Genomic DNA, 16,297 nt, shown 5'->3' on the forward strand with positions numbered 1-16,297 from the left:
ATATGATGGAATGTTATTTGGCCCTAAAAAGGAATGAAATACTGATGCACATTACAGCATTGCTAAACTTTGAAAACATACTAAGTGAAATGAGCCAGACACAAAACACCACACATTACAGTGGTACCTTGGTTCACAAACTTAACTCTTTCCATGCTTCTGGTCACAAACTGAATTGGACAAGACCTGAATCAAATTTCTCCATAAAGACGACATTGACCCTAACCATTGAATTTGATTTGGTTCTCATCCAGTTAAGTTTGCGGCCAGAATCATGGGAAGAATTAAGTTCGTAAACCAAAGCACCACTGCATATGACTTTATTTAAATGCTTTTCAGAATAGGCATTTCCGCAGAGACAGGATTAGATTAGTAGTTAAGAGCTGGGGGAGGAGGGGGCGAGCACTGTTAGCTGAAGAGTGTATATTTCTTTCGTGGGAAAGATGAAGAGATTGAAAAGTGACTGTGGCGATAGTGGTACAACTGTACGGACACTAAAACCACTGAGCTGTACACTTTAAACTGGTCAGTTGTGTAGTTTTTCAGTTTGTTTGTTTCCTGTTCCCTTAACAAACTGGAAACTGAGTAACTCACAAAGAGTACAGGTTTATTTCCTCCACGATTCTGGAGGCTGGGGAGTGCTGCACCCCCTTGGCACCTGGTGAGGGCAGCGCATCATGTGGGAGCAGGTTAGGGTGCTATTCCGGTCCTCGCCCTCTTCGAGGAGAGCTGCACCCTAATGACCTGACCCAGCCTTCATGACCTCCGCAGGTCTCCCTCTGAGTACATCAGCACATGACTTTGGGGATTAAGCGGCAACTCATGAATTGCAGGGACACATACAAAAGCATACCAATCAATTATATCTTCAAAAGCTCTCCCCAAATAGCAGGAGAGCCAGGAGCAGTGGCCCACGCCTGTGATCCCAGTGATTAGGATGCTGAGGCAAAAAGAATTCAAGTGCAGTGGCAGCCTGGGCAACTTCATGAGACCCTGTCTCAAAATAAAAAATGTTAAAGGGCTGGGGATGGAGCTCAGTGCAAAGGCCCTGGGTTCAACTCCCAGTACCAACCACACACACACAAATACTTTACATGACAAATATTTATAGAAACTTATAATTATACTATCAGCTGAAACTAGTTTTATTGTAATTTCATTGTTTATATGACAATAAGGAATTGAATGCTAAAATATTTTATGGAAGATACAGTTTGCATTTTAATTTTGCATGTTAGGAAAGTATTTTACTCATACCTGGTACAAAAATGAGCTTCAAAACAGCCTCAGGATCAATTATTAAAATTATGAATATGAAATTTCAGTTACCCATGTTCTGCTATATACACTTCTTCTTTTTGACTTTTTTTGTAAAATCTTACTAAAGCTATAACTCAGGCATGCTCTATACTGTATTGAATGATATGGAGATAAATGACATAACGTTCACAGTAAAGTTTAAGCATTTTCATCACCAACAAAAAGCACATTAAACACCTGAAACATCATCTTCAAAGGACATAATCCCATCAAGAAAGAAGCAAAACATTAAATAAAGTATAGCTTCTCCCTGTGCCACAGTGAGATGAATCGTCTTCTATAGGAAAAAAAAAATTTCTTCAAAACTAGTTCAGAAACAGTTGGCAATTACAAATGTAAGGAGTAGACTCTGCCTGAAAAGACTGCTGGAACTATTTTGCATAAATGAACTTTGCCCTGTTATTTACCTTTATTAATTGGGTGTCTTAAGTTTGGTAGTTAAAACATTTTTTTAATGACCAGTTTGTCTTTTCTCTCGTATTTATCTAGCAACCAAATTTTCTGAAAATGCTATTACTGAAAATTACAATGTCTGACATAGAATTATAGTTACAGAGAGATTGTCTTCTACGTCTCCATCTTGTGATTACTCTGAAGTGTGATACTCAGCGTGGAAATCCTGTGGTACATATGTGTTAAAGGTTGCTCTGCCTCTCGTTGTATGGGGCCACAACAGTAAGGCTTGATCAGCTCTTTTCCACCTTTCTCTTGGCTCAAGCCAGGACTTCCACAAAGTACTCCAAGGACTGAATATCTTCAGGCTGTAGGAGTCCACTCTGTAGTCAACAGCCCATCCCAGCCCCTTCGGCAGGACCTCTGACTACCTTCTAATATCTCCTTTCCTCAGTAGCACATAAGGTCTCATTCAAGTCTGGGCCCATGTTGGATGCTGTGGATACAACAGCAACAAGACCATTGTTTCCCACCCTCAGGGAGGCATTCTGCGTTTGTCAACATCTCTTATTTTGAGGATTTTTGTTATACTCAAAATATGACATGGCGTATTTCCTTGTCTTTGCATATACAAAGCAGGAAATCTGAAACAGAAGAGCAGTCCACTGTAGTGCTCTATAACCTGTTCTTTGTGCCCACAGACCACTCTGGATATCAAACTCACGGGCCGTACGGCAGGGCAGGGTACAGTGAAGAAGTGCCCAGAAACTATGATGTGTACACTGCGGGCCTGAGTGAAGAGGAACAACTGGAGAGAGCGTTGAGAGCCAGCCTCAGGGACCGAGGTGAGAGTCGGGCGCCCTCCGGTCATTTTCAGGCATGCCTCATGTGCTGAGATGGTCTGAAAAAGCGCTATTTGTAGCAAACTAAACTTTAAATAGTTTATAAAAAGTATATAGAGGAAAAATGTGCACAAATTGTGATTACAAAGATTGGGGTGTGATGCCATATTCCCACAACCCAGGCTAATAAGGTGCCAGACTGTGTATGTATTGTTAAAGTAGTTCTTATTATAAGCCTGCTGCACTCAGTGCTTTGACAGTAAAGTTAAGAAACTTAAAAAAGTTTCTTAGGTGCATGAAAAAAGGGGGTTGCGGTTGCTTTGGAATGCATATCTGTAAAGCAGGCTCTGTGTCACCGTATATCAAAGTGTTGCCTGTAAACCTCCCTCAGATCTTTGTCAGAATCACGTGGGCCAAGATTCCAAACTCAGGTTTGAGTTCTGCTGAACCAATCTCTCTGGGAGCAGAGCCTAGGAATTTGTATTTTTAACAGACATTCCAGAAGATTCTTTTACAAACTGATATATGAGAACCAACACATGTATTCTGCCCTTTTTTGTTCTGGGTTTGACTTTGAGATTGAGTATCACTGCTTTTATTGTTGTTTTAGTAGTGACTGAAAAGCAGCCATTCATTCAGTATACATTTTATGATGATCTTATTATGCTTTATGTAGAGCACTGTGTTAGATACAAAGGCACAGAGGGAGGAAAAGGTGAAACCTGCCCTGAAAAAGGTCACAGCATGGTAGGGAATATTGTACAAGTGACTATAGTATCAGGTACCCAGGAAAGGCTCAGGCTAAGTGCTGGAGGCAGAGAGAAGGGGGTGATCTTTTTGTTAATCAGAGCTGTCAGATTTTTACAGGAGACGTGGCGTTGGAACTGGACCTTCAAGGATGTGTAGACTTTGCAGAGATGCAGAAGGGAATTTTAGTCAGGAATCTGAGTTTCAGCGTGGGTACAGAAATAAGAGGTGTGTTCACTTCTGAACAGAGTATTAAGACAGGGAAGAAGGGTTGGAGGCTAGGCCGGGGCTTTGGCACAGAAGTCCTAGAATTAAATACATCAAGTGGAAAATGGATCCAGCAAATGGTGTAAGTGCCCGTAGTGTTCTTTGTAGGAGAGTGATGTGTTCTGAGCTGTGTTTTATGAACCCAGCAGCTGTTGTCCTCAAACGAGGATTGAGTATTTGTGAGGTGCGAAGCCTTATGGACTGTAAGAATATATAAATGATGACAATGGAACTCCTGACTTTAAGGAATACAGGCAGTCTTAGCAGTAGCAGTGTGCGTGGACATGGAGGATGACAGCAAGGGGGAAGTCAACCTGGAAGACTGTAGTAGTCTGAAGAAGAAATAAGAGCCTATATTAGGAAGGAGGCAGGAGAGGTGAAAAAGAAGAGAGAAATCAGTTCTTCTCAGGTAAAGAATATTAGAACTGTGATGTATCAGTAATGTATCACTGTGTAACCAATCACCCTGAAACTTACAGTTTAAAACTCTTGCTCAAGAGCATGTGGGTCAGCTGGGGTAGAATGACTGATCTTGGTTGGGCAGCTGCAGTGTTCAGTGGTCACTTTGGGGCCGGCTGGTCCAGAATGCCTCATTTGTGTGCCCAACTGTCCAGTAGTGGAGATTGGGCCACAGATCAGTTCTTAACAGCAGGCCAGCCTGGCTCATTCACAGGACCATGGCGTGAGGGTTCCGAGGGACAGTGTGGAAACCAGCAAGGCTTATCACGGCACAGCCTCGGTTCCACAGTATTCTGTTGCTGGAGCAGGTTTCAAAAACAGCTCAGATTCACAGGGAAAGGCAATAGATTCCACCTCTTGGAGGAACGGTGGAGTCGCACTGTGAAAGTTATTGTCAGAGAGAGGGGTGGAAAATTGGGGCCATTTTTGTTACCACTGTGGCACATGTAGTTACTGAACTGCTAGGGTGACAGTCACTAGAAGTATGCCTTAGCTGTGGAAGCCCAGAAGCCAGGGAAGGGCCTCAGGGCCTGCGTTTCAACAGATTCTCATTGTTGTTCTTCTGCACACAGGTTTAAGCATTGCTGGGCTCGCCATGGGGTATTATGGGATAAGTATGGCAAGGCAGAACTTCGCAGCATACTCTGTACAGTTTATCGCATGCCCTTCCACATGGACATCAAGTGAGTCACAACAACCAAGGAGCATGCACGTGTCGGTCACTGAGACGCAGTACCTGACACCCACAGCCTAAAGGAGGGAAGGTTTAAGTAGCTCAGTGTTTTGGATTTGGTACATGGTAGGAAGATTTCCATAGTGGAAGAGCATGGAGGAGCAAAGATACTTAGTTCCATGGTGTCAGGGAAGCAGAGTGGGCAACAGTGCCAGAGGGGAACTGACAGGGACCATGTATAGTCCCCAAGGCCATTCCTCCCTGACCCACCCAGACACACCCTGGAGCATGCTCTACTGATCTGCTAGGCCGTGCCTCTTAATCCAGTGAAGTCACATACTGTGATTAATCATCACAGTGCATGAGAGAAAAGATTAAACTCATATTTGGGAGGATAACATCTAGGGTTTACTGTCCCTTAGGAAAATGTGTAGGTCAAAATAGCGCAGCTTCAGAAAGGACTAAAGGGTGATAAAAAGTCAGAGGGAAAAATCAGGTGGCCTTAGAATATTTGAATGTGGGGTCTAGAAAATCTCTACATTAAGTGTAGTCAGAGAAGGAAAACGCAGGCAGAACGGCATATTTTTGTAGTGTGTATTTTTCCTAAAGACTTGTGATATACTCATATCGCAGTTGTACATGTAGTTATCGTAGCACAGATGTCTTTTTCAGAAAGAGAAAGAAAATATGACTCCCTTAAATAATTGGTCTTTGTATCTCATGGGAAACCTGTGGATGAAAGCATTCTCTGGGGTGAGCTTGGTGATTTTCGAGTAATTTTAGAGACTTGATTATAGCTTCTGAGGAAAGGTTTTAATTTGTGGATCAGAAGTAGTTAGAGTAGATTTCTGAGACTGTTTCATTACTAACTAATAATGTTTATTATTAGGCTAATATAAGTAGTTAACATTAATTTTTCCTGCTTAAAAATAAATATTGAAGTATTTTAAATATTTAGTAAAAGGCAAAAAAGATACCTACTGCCTTGAGAGATTTCAGAAAGTAATCTGATAGTAGTGTTGATTTTTCATAAATTTAATCTTATCCTTTAAAAAAAACTAATTCTAAAAGTATCTCAGGACTGAATAGGATCAGAAATAACTTAAGCTTTTCTACCTTTATTTTAAATAATTTTTGTGTCTTGTATTCTTACAACATTTCAGTGAATGTGAAACAGTTATTTTTATTTAAAAAACATTTATACATATCAGAGACTGTAAGACTGACTTGGTGAGAAGACTGTTTCTGGGATCATTTTGGAGCCTGGTGTTTTGTTTCTACCTTTATCTAGCTAGTTTTTTGATTTGGAAAGATCTGGCTTCTGCTTTGTAAGCGTGGAGTTAATTTCTAAAGTTCTTTATAGTGTGAAACTGCTGTAAGAGGAGCAGAGTTTGTGTGCAACTATTTTCATCATCTCACCTTTCATTTTAACGAAGCCATAGCCCCCCCCTTTCTCCTTTCTCCTACAAATGTATTTTCAGAGTTCAAAGCCTTCTATTCTTTCTGTTCACAGAATATTACAAAAGCACCTCGTACTTGACATCTGTCACTCAAATTGCCACTTGATGTATCTGAAATATAGTGGCCTCATTCAGCCTTCTCTATTACAGTAAATGTGTTCTGGTACCTGCATCTCGAGTCTTTTGTATTTAATGGACTAGAACATGTACATTGTTAGAAGATTGTTTATTGAATAATTGTGCTAGGGAAATTAAGTAGGTTGGGGAGAAAATTAGGTTTGATCCTGACCGTGAAATACATTAAAATTCTAACTGAATGAAATATAAAATTAAACAAAAATTTTAAAAAAAGAAATATAGATGAAAAGTTATTGATTGTTTGGATATAGGACTTTATAAACAAAATGTTGTGGAAGAGAGGAGCAATATTTTTTTCTAACAGAACATTAGACAATATCATTAATATGTAAAGAACCCATACAATGCAGTATTAACACTGACCCCTAATAGGAAACTGGAAAACAATTTGAACGTATAATTCAGAAAAAGACTTACAAATGACCAGTGTACATCTAAGAATAATTTACTATATATTAGCAGAGCTAATTGAGTTTTTCTTTTAATCTCACTGCATTTAATGTCAGTAGTGACACAAGCATTTCTATATGCAATACTAATGATGACAATGTAAATTGGTATAACTTTTCTAGAAAACTCACTGGAAATGTATAAGCAAAGGCTTCCCTTCAGTGATTGCTTGACTCACAGTCTAGCCTAAGGAAATAATAAAATTATGGCCCCAAATTTATGTACCCACTATTTATTCCTTAATTAAATATAACAATGTAAAACTTAAATTGAAATTTGTACGACAGTGTGCAAATTAGTTAAAGCAGTGTGTAAAATATAGTTGTATTGTAAAATGGGAATATTATACATCTGTTAAAAATAACAATTTGGAAAAAAGGTAATAGTATAAAAACATGAATATAACATAGTTATTGAAAGGAAAATGTGCAAAAGTGTATATGTCATATGATCAGAATTTTATAAATTCAAACCATATTTTCCCATAGGAAAAAATAATTAAGGCTTTTAAAAAATGTCCTTTTAGTATCTTAATAAGACAATCACAGAGTGTTTCAAGGAAAATGAAATTGAAATTAACGTAAGCCATTTGCAAAGCTGACTCTCTTGCTGCCCTCTGTTGCTATGTAACCTGTTCCGAGAAGCCTCTGAAGACCATTTGTCTGGAGACTAATTCCATGTGCTGTTTGAAATACTCATTGAAAATAAAATTGTGGCCAAACAGGTTTGGAAAACATTAACTTAATAATTGAATTCTTAAATTGCAGAACTAATTAGAATCATCAGTTTACCAATGTCATTGTGGATCTTCAAGGGGATATAATTTGCAGTGGTGCCCACATTTATTTGAATGTAGAGTGTGTGTGTGTGTGTGTGTGTCTGGGAGCAGTGAGAAGAGGGATACAAGAGTTGTTCTGGCTGACTTCCTTGAAAGTCGTTGCAGACACTGTGCTACTTTGCCTCTAAATACTTCAGTGTGTATCTCCTAAGAATAAGGGACATTCTGCTACTTAACCACAGTACCACTACCACATCAAGGAAAATTGGCAGTGGTTTCCTAATAGCATCTAATATTTAGCCCAAATACACAGTTCTCCAGTTTTCTCAAAAAATGTCTTTTATAGCCAGTGTTTTGAGTTTCCAGTGTTGCATTTGATTATTTCTTTTTTAAGTAAAAGAATACCTTGATTTTTTTCTTGTGCTCCCCCCCTCAGGAGATCAGTCTTATTGATTTGTAAATTGTCTATTTATTTCTTCTTGATGCTGTTTAACTTTTTCCTGTGTTTCCTATAATTCCTATATGTAGCACTTACATTTGAAGACTTAGTTAGATTCAGGTTAAATGGTTTTAGTGCAACTATGTCCTAAATGATGCCATGTTCTTCATATTGTGTCATATCAGGAGATACATAGCAGGCTACCCCACTAATACTGTTGAATTTGATCACAAACTGAATTTAGTCTGTGACTGAGAACTCTCTCAGTTGCAAAAGTACATTTTTCCCCTTTGTTCTTAGCATGTCCTATATGAGATGATACTATATCACTTTATGAAGACCCTGTTTCCCAACAACCTTCTAACTAATGGTGTATAGTCTTTGATGATCTTCATGAGACTATCAGTTATTTCACTGAGATTCATGTTACTTTTTTTACTGACTCCATGTTTTGGTTACTTTTCTTGTTGCTGAGACAAAATACGAGACACCCACAAGTTAAAGGAGGAAAGGATTATTTTGGCTCACAGTCTGTAGAGGTTTCAGTCTATAGTTTGTTGGTTCTCAGGCATGGTGGCATGGCAGAGAGTCATTGCAGAGGAGAAATAGCCCATGGGAGAGCAGGCAGGAGGCGGCAAGCAACAAGCAGCAGAAGCGTCAGCAAGCCTCCCTTTCCCTTTTGTCCCATCCAGGCTACAAGCCTTTTGGGTGGTGCCACCCACACACAGGGTGGGGCTTCTCATTATCCATACCCAGAACTACGATAAACCAATTAGTAGAGTAATCTAGTATCACACAGCCTTGATCCCAGTATCACACCCCTAATCCACATTCACACACCCTGGATCTAGCGTCCTCTGAAAAGCCCCACCTATGAGTGCATGAGGCTTTGGGGATACAGATACAAGCCATAACACTCCGTTTAAAATTTCTTTTTTCTTTTTTTAGATTTTAAATCAATTTTATTATAAATTTGAAAAGTGCATGTGATTAAAATTGTCTTGAAAATGTCTTAAATTGTCCAAGTACAATGCATTCCCGTCCTACATGCATTTAATTTGGGTGAATTAAACTCTTTGTGACTGACTGTAATTTTTAAAAACACAAGACAGAGAAGACTGTACATATTGTTGGCAATTCAGTGTTCCACTCAGTGAACATAGGATCCCAGCCATTTAAAATTTCTTAATAGTAAAGCATGCTTCCCTGTGGTGTACAGTTACGAGAATTCCGACAAAAATATAGAGTAGCATATCCCTAGAAATCAAGAGACAGTGCAGTTGTATCACTCCAAAACTTCTTCTCTCATTCTCCCTTCTTAAGTCAACCTCTCCCTGCCCCTAAATTTTGACAAGCCCTTATCTTCATCTCTCCAGCTTTGTGTTTTCCAGAATGGCATATAGGTGAATCATACAGTATTTACCCATTGAAGTTTAACTTCTTTCACTTAGCAAGGTGCATATGTTAAGTGGACTGATAATTTGTTCCTTTTTATGATTCAATTGTATGAATATGCTAAAGGTTTGGTTTTGTTTATAATCCTTTCACCAGTTGAATGATATTTAGATTGTTTATAGGTTTGGGCATTTATGAGTAATACTGCCATAAAAACTCCATGCAGGTGTTTATATGGAGGTAAATTTTCACTTCATTTAGGTAAATACCTAGGCGTGGGGCTGCTGGGTCTTGTGGTAAGTGTATATTTAACTTGGTAAGGAACTGCTGAACTGTATTTTCAAATGGCTGTACCATTTTTCATTCCTGCCCTCAGTGTGTAAGAGTTCCACTTGCTCCAAGTCCTCCTCAGCACTTGATATTCTTAATTGTTTTCGTATTAACCATTCTAGTAGGTAGATAATGATGTCAGGTTGCAATTTTAATTTGCTTTTCTTGAATGATTAATACTTCTTTTCCATGTGTTTATTTTACCACCTGTTTATCTTCTATGCTGAAGTCTCTTTCATTATTTTGCCTTTTTAAAAAATTAGGTTTTTATTACTGAATGTTGAAAGTTCTTTTATGTAGTCTAGACCTAAGTCCTTTATCAGATAGGTGATTTGCAGATATTTTCTCCTAGTCATTGACTTGTCTTTACATTCTCTTAACTATCTTTGTGGAACAAAAGTTTTAATTTGGATGAAATGCAGTTTACCCACTTTTAGATAGATCATGCTTTTAGTTTTGTGTCTAAGATTTTTTTCCCCCTTTAACCCGAACCCATGAAAGTTTTTTTCTCCATTCTCTCCTAGGAGTTTCATGATTTTACAATTTATATTTAGATCTATACCCCATTTTGAGTTGATTTTTTTGTAGAAGATGTGAGGTGTGAATCAATGCTCATTTCTTCGCCGGTGGACTTCTAAGTATTTCAGTACCGCTGTTTGAAAAGACTGTCATTTCTCCATGAATTACTCTGTACCTTTGTGAGATTATTGACTATATTTATATCAGTGTACTTATGGATTCTTATGTATATGGAAATCTCTCCCTTCATTATTACTGTACTCTTTCATCTCTTTACCTTTATAGTTGCTCTTAAAAGTGGGTAGTGTGAATCCTTCAGCTTTACTTTTTGTAAAATTACTTTGGTTATCTAATTCTTTTCCCTTTCTGCATAACTTTGAGAAGAAACTTGTTGATATCTACTAAAAATTTTTCTAATATTTTGATTCTTTGGATCAGTTGGGAGAAGATTGACATCCTAACAGTAATGCATCTTACAATTCATGAAAATAGTGCATTACTCAATTTACTGTTTTAGATCTTTGGTTTCTTTAACCAGTGTTTTATAATTTTGGACATATGGAGCAACCATGTATTTTCATAGATTTATGCCTAAGTATTACATATGTTTGGAGGGAAAGTTATGGTATTATGAGTAATAGTTTAAAAATATTTTTCTTTGTTGAGACAGTTATACACTTTTACTTCTTTAGTCTGTTAAATACTAAATTATTTAAATATCCTAAGTTGAAGCGGGTTTGCATTCCTAGGACAGATCATAAATAGTTGTGGCATATTATGTTCCATCCTGGTAAAGATGTCATATATACTTGAAAAGAATATGTGTGCTACTGTTTTTGAGAGGAGTGTTCCATAAAGGATAATTAGATGACTTTAGCTGATACTCTCCAGTTTTCTGTGTCCCTACTGATTATTTAGCTGCTTATTCTGTTGAGTACCTTATTTTGAATTATGCAGAATTCCTGTGGAGATTAGTAGATACAGGTTGTTACTGTGGTTACCCTGGATTCACTAGTGTTCAAATTCTTCTAGTCTTAGAGTTTTTAGGATGGGGGTGATTTGCTTAGAACTTTTTTTTCAGTGCACATTGAACTTCAATTTCAGGGTCTCCTTTCATGCAGTGACTCAGGTATGCTTCCACTTGTCCGAGCCCTGCCCAGTGGAATTCTGCTGGTACTTACTACTCTCAGAACCACAGCGGGCTGTGTTTCGATTAACCCTTTGTCTTGGGCAGTCACTGTGTGTCTGTTTGGCCTTGTGGCCTTATTAGTTTCTCTTGTTTCCCAAAGGAAGCAGTGGTTCCTACCCTTCTTGCAGGCATTCCAGGCTTTTGTTCCTTAGGAGCCATAGTGGGTGGAGAAGGATCCAGGCGGCCTCCCGTACCTCTCCTGTAGTGGTTGCACCAAGATGACGGTGGGAGATTTCCCTGGACTGTCTAACAAGTCGCTTTTGCAAGACCAGGTGAGGTCCTGAGACGAGTCTGAAAGTGGGTGTGAATTGCTCTGCATCCAGTCCCCAGGAGTTCTGTGTTCTCTTGCTGGCCCATAGTCAGCTTTTACTCGTCTTGTAACAGTGTGCTGCATTCTTTTTACTGGTGTTCAGCAGAGTCTGCCCTCAATAAGCAAGTGCCTCGTGTACCATCTGAGTTGGTTTCCCTACCCCCTCAGCTCTTTGATGGGTTCAAGGAGAGCTACTGATTCAGATTATCCAGCATTCACAGGAATTGTAAGGGTGGGAGTAGTGCTCTTTCCAACTTTCTGAATCCCAAGTAGAAGCCACTGCTACTCTTCATTAGTGTTTGAATCTATTACTGTCTTCCCCGCACATTTATTTAACTAGCTGCAACCACTGCTGCTGCTTCTCCTCCTCCCCTCCCCTCTTCCTCCTTCTCCTCCTTCAAGTACAGAAGATCTTTCCCTCGTGAGAGGCCCAGAAGCTATGGTTCCTTCTAAAAGGCTGAATACATGCCTAGTTCTCTCTTTGATTCCTAGTTTTCAATCTCAGGAGTGTGTTAATGTAATAGTCACAAATAATGCTGAGATCTGAAAGGAGCAACTAACAGATTCATTTGGTAGAATGAATGCCAATTCTGCATCAATTAGTTTCAGACTATTCTTTAGTTAAATATATTGTAAGGATCAATTAAAAAATCAAGGTACCAATGTTTTAAACTCAGAATTTGCCATTATCATATTTCCTAATAGTGCTTGGCTACAATTACAAATCCTAAAGCTTATTTTAGGAATAATAATACCAAAGTAGCTTTTATAGAAGAAATAGTAAAATCCCTATTATTTCAAGGACTTGCACATTTACCACTATTAACAGAAATCTTGTCTTGTTCTGTTGGCAGTCTCAGCTTTTATGAACGAGTCCAAGAGGCAGCTGATACCATAATAGTAGAAAAATTTTGGAAAAGAGCCATTTCTTTCTTTGAGTCAAAAGGCAGATGCCAACTAGGAGCATTAGCTCATTGCATTTTTTTCTCTTCCCCTCCCCCACCACGTGTAATTTGTACTTTCCCCCCTTCTTCTTTAATAGCCTGCCACCGAGTTCAGCTGGCCCTGGGTACAAAGCCCTGTCCTTTTCAACTTGTATCTGCCAGCCTGGAGGATGTGTACTGGTGAAAGCTGGAAATCTTTACTGACATGTGGAATAACTTGTGCTTCTCCTCTTAGGCTCGTCTGAAAGGCAAATGGCTACAATCACACTTTCACTGTCGTGTGAAAACGAGGCAGAGTTGTCACTCCCCACCCTGCACTCTGCATTTGGGGTTTCTGATTAGCTATATGTGAAACTATTGTAGAATATGCTACAAAGGGCTTGGCCGAGAATGAACTGATTTCTGCCTTGTCTCAGCCTTTAGATGTAAAATTATCAGGGAAGCCATAATGGGGAAGAAATTTAGGTTCCACATTGATATCTAGTGCTTTTGTTGTTAACAGATCATTTGATGATATCTTTGAATGTTCTATATAAGCATCGTATGTTCATAGGAATCACTTCAGGTATGTTGTAAGTTAAGAAAAAGAGACAGAGGATTTGTTTTAACCTGGGCCAGGGATTTAGGCTCAGTGGTGCCACCACCCACCTCACAAGTGCAAGGTCCTGAGTTTGAACCCTGGTACCAAAACAAAACCAAAAAAAAACCTAGGTTGTACCTTTTTCTTTTTACTACAGCAATATCAAGGTATATAAAATTAGCATTTGTCTTGTTAATTGTATGAAAATTTTTGAGAAAGTGAAATAAATTACATTCAGTTTTTAAAATCTGGGATGTTGCAGTACAAAGAGAAAAGAGTGGTAGTGTTCTAGTTCTAATGTCTCTGGTAACTAACTTTATTTGAGATGTGAGTGGCTGAATCTGATCAGATCTTTATTATTTGTTTAAAATGAAGGTGGTGAAGTGAGTACTGTTTCAAGTCCCAGTTCCATTCTGTGGAAAATAGACAATGGTGGGGGAAACAGGGAAGGTGTGGCTAGCAAAAGATAAGGTATTGGGAAATGTCAGGAATATTTGTAATTACCTGACACATAGGTCTCAGGGCTTACATGAAAGGTTTATGGAAGATAAATTCACACAACTATACAAGGCAAAATTTTATATATGTATTGCTGCATCTAAATTGATAGACTCATACAGTAGATGGTAGTATCTCATTCAGTTGCATGATTCTGAGAGCCTTTCTTGGCCTAGTACAGGCATATGCAGTAGACACTTGTTTGCATATGCAAATTTTCAGTGCAGCCTTGCTTGGCTTAGCAGGATCATTGCGCCAGGACAGAAATGTGTAGCTCATTCTGTGTGACCACTTAGTTTTTTTGTTTAAGCAATTTGGTGTATTTTCCCATAGGAAAACTTTCTACTTAATAAAAAAGTATCATCTGCCAGATTGTCTAAAAGCAATTTTAGTGTGGAACAATGCTTGCTTTAGATTACTGGTTCTTCCTTGCTATTTTGTATGTTGGAGATATTTATTTCAGAGAATAAGGTTTGATAGTCAAGGCTGTGTCTAGATGTAAAATTGTACATGTAAAGAAATACAAGAACTGTGCATAATTTTTTAAATCTGTTCAAAGCATATGAATATATCATGCAGACAGAAATAATAGACTGGACCAAAATTCTGTTTAGGTCCCTGTAGGTTCTATATTTTAAAATATTAACTTTAGCCCAACCAGAGAGAATGAGAGAAAAAGAGAGAGAGGAGAGCACAGAGAGAAGAGAGAGATTCAGCTTGAGAGAGATTGCTTGATTTAAACATGTTTGAGAAATTGACATTAATAATTATACGTGAATTAATTTGTAATTTTTTTCCTCCTGCCTACCCCTGAAACTGCCATTTATGGAAAGGCATTATTCATATGTTAATGAATACATTTAACAAAATACAAACAAAACTCTGGTGAATTAATCTTACCCACCTATGCCCCTCTCCACATAGAGGCTACTTTTTGGGCTACCAAATCTTTATACCTTCAGCAATACTACCTTGCAAACTCAGGATGTTGGTCGGGATCATCATTCATTCTGTTACTGTGAATCCTTATCTTAGTCCCTCGTATGTGTCAGCGTTGTAAGGTGGTAAGCATTGTAGGCTACAGCAGTAATTAAACCTAGTTCTTACTATCAAGCTAAAACTATGCTTTTTGGTGAACAGCAGGAGCCTTAGTTACCTACTTCAGTTCAGCTAACCAATATATTAGATTTAAGAAACATATAGTAGCTTCAAGTAAGGTGACTACCTTACCGGTCTATGGCATTCTTTACTTCAGCAATTATGATTCCATAAAGTAAGACGTTATAAAATATGAAGTTTACTAATACAATGGTTTGGATGCTCAAATTACTTAGATGGTTTTTAATTCCTGAAGTTATTGATGTGTACATTCATTGTTTCATCAGACAAATTCTAACTGGGAAAAATCATTGCTATAGGCTTGATTCTAAAATTTGTTATTTCTGTAAAAATGTATTAATTTGGGAAAGAGATATAAGATTTACAATAAAATTACCATGGAACTTTTATCCTTACTGGCCAAAAAATTGAGGGTGTGAATAAGTTTTTACTGCTATCCATGTATTTATACTAAAAAAAAAAAATGACACACACACAAAAGTACTTTTTTTTAGTTGAAGGCCACAGACTGTTTAATAAGCTTCAGAACTGATTTTTTCAAGAAATAAAATTATATTTTTAATATGTTTTCTGATTCCTTTCTAAGTATTATAAGTAGACTTCGAAAATATATAGAACAGTTTTCAAAGCTGTGTCTGAACATTTGTGTTCAGCTTGAATTGTGGCCTCTCTGCTGTTCATATAGAGCCATGTTGTGAAGTGTATTACGCATATATCTGCCATTTATGTATTGGGGTGGGACATACTCTTATTACCATGATCTTTTGCTACACTTATTTGGATACACATATTATAATATCACTGTGAACTCCATAGTTCACAGATTATACGGTTATACATTAAAGGTTTTAAAAAATTTTTTAAATAAAATATTTAACTTATTTTTAAAGTAGATGATGAAGAATATGACAGGCAGTGCCATTTTAAAATAGAACTTTTAATTTGCATTTCTCTAATGGCCCGAGATTTTGAACATTTTTTCATATATTTGTTGGCCATTTGTACTTCTGTGAAGTGTCTGTTCATTTCACCTGCCCACTTCTTGACTGGCTCTTTTATTTTAGGTGATCTAAATTTTTTTTGAGTTCTTTATGTATTCTAGATACTAGTCCTCTGTCTGAGAAAATAGCTGACAAAATATTTTTCCAAATGGGGAAAAGGGAATTGGAGGGGTTGATTGAAAAAGGAAACAAGTTGTATGTGCACATGTACTTCCCAAGATGAGATGATTGTAAACTGCATGTGCTACAAACATGTACTAATAAAAAAATTTTTTAAATAGAACTGTAAAAGTCTAGAGCTGAAACTAACCATAGAGGCCATCATATGTGAGAAGTTGATTTCACACAGTGAGGAGACTTACTTCAAGCAGGCAAGGGGCTTAATACTCTGTCACAGTCTACATGTGTGTTAACTGTGCCTGGCTTACTGGTGACAGTTGTCTGCC

General features: G+C 37.9%; 1 protein-coding gene across 13 annotated transcripts in view; it reads left to right on the top strand.

The window, feature by feature from the left end:
• Rhbdd1 (rhomboid domain containing 1) overlaps positions 1–16,297 on the top strand; it is a 132,224-nt gene that overhangs the window by 62,703 nt on the left and 53,224 nt on the right. For 12 of the 13 annotated variants that reach the window (XR_002390296.2, XR_015450538.1, XM_087209270.1 and 9 more), the window contains one exon: positions 2,415–2,558. Coding sequence is in view for 11 of the 13 variants with exons in the window: in XM_087209270.1 (XP_087065396.1) it covers positions 2,415–2,558 (144 nt within the window). In the remaining 2 variants the exon portion in view is untranslated. Of the gene's footprint in view, positions 1–2,414; positions 2,559–4,600; positions 4,712–16,297 lie in introns of those variants that run through there. The other variant, XM_087209271.1, reaches the window with a different exon arrangement.

This window comes from Heterocephalus glaber, unplaced genomic scaffold (assembly GCF_053883595.1).
Source record: "Heterocephalus glaber isolate CG9 unplaced genomic scaffold, H.glaber_assembly_v1.0 deba00001004, whole genome shotgun sequence".
Lineage (NCBI taxonomy): Eukaryota > Metazoa > Chordata > Mammalia > Rodentia > Bathyergidae > Heterocephalus > Heterocephalus glaber.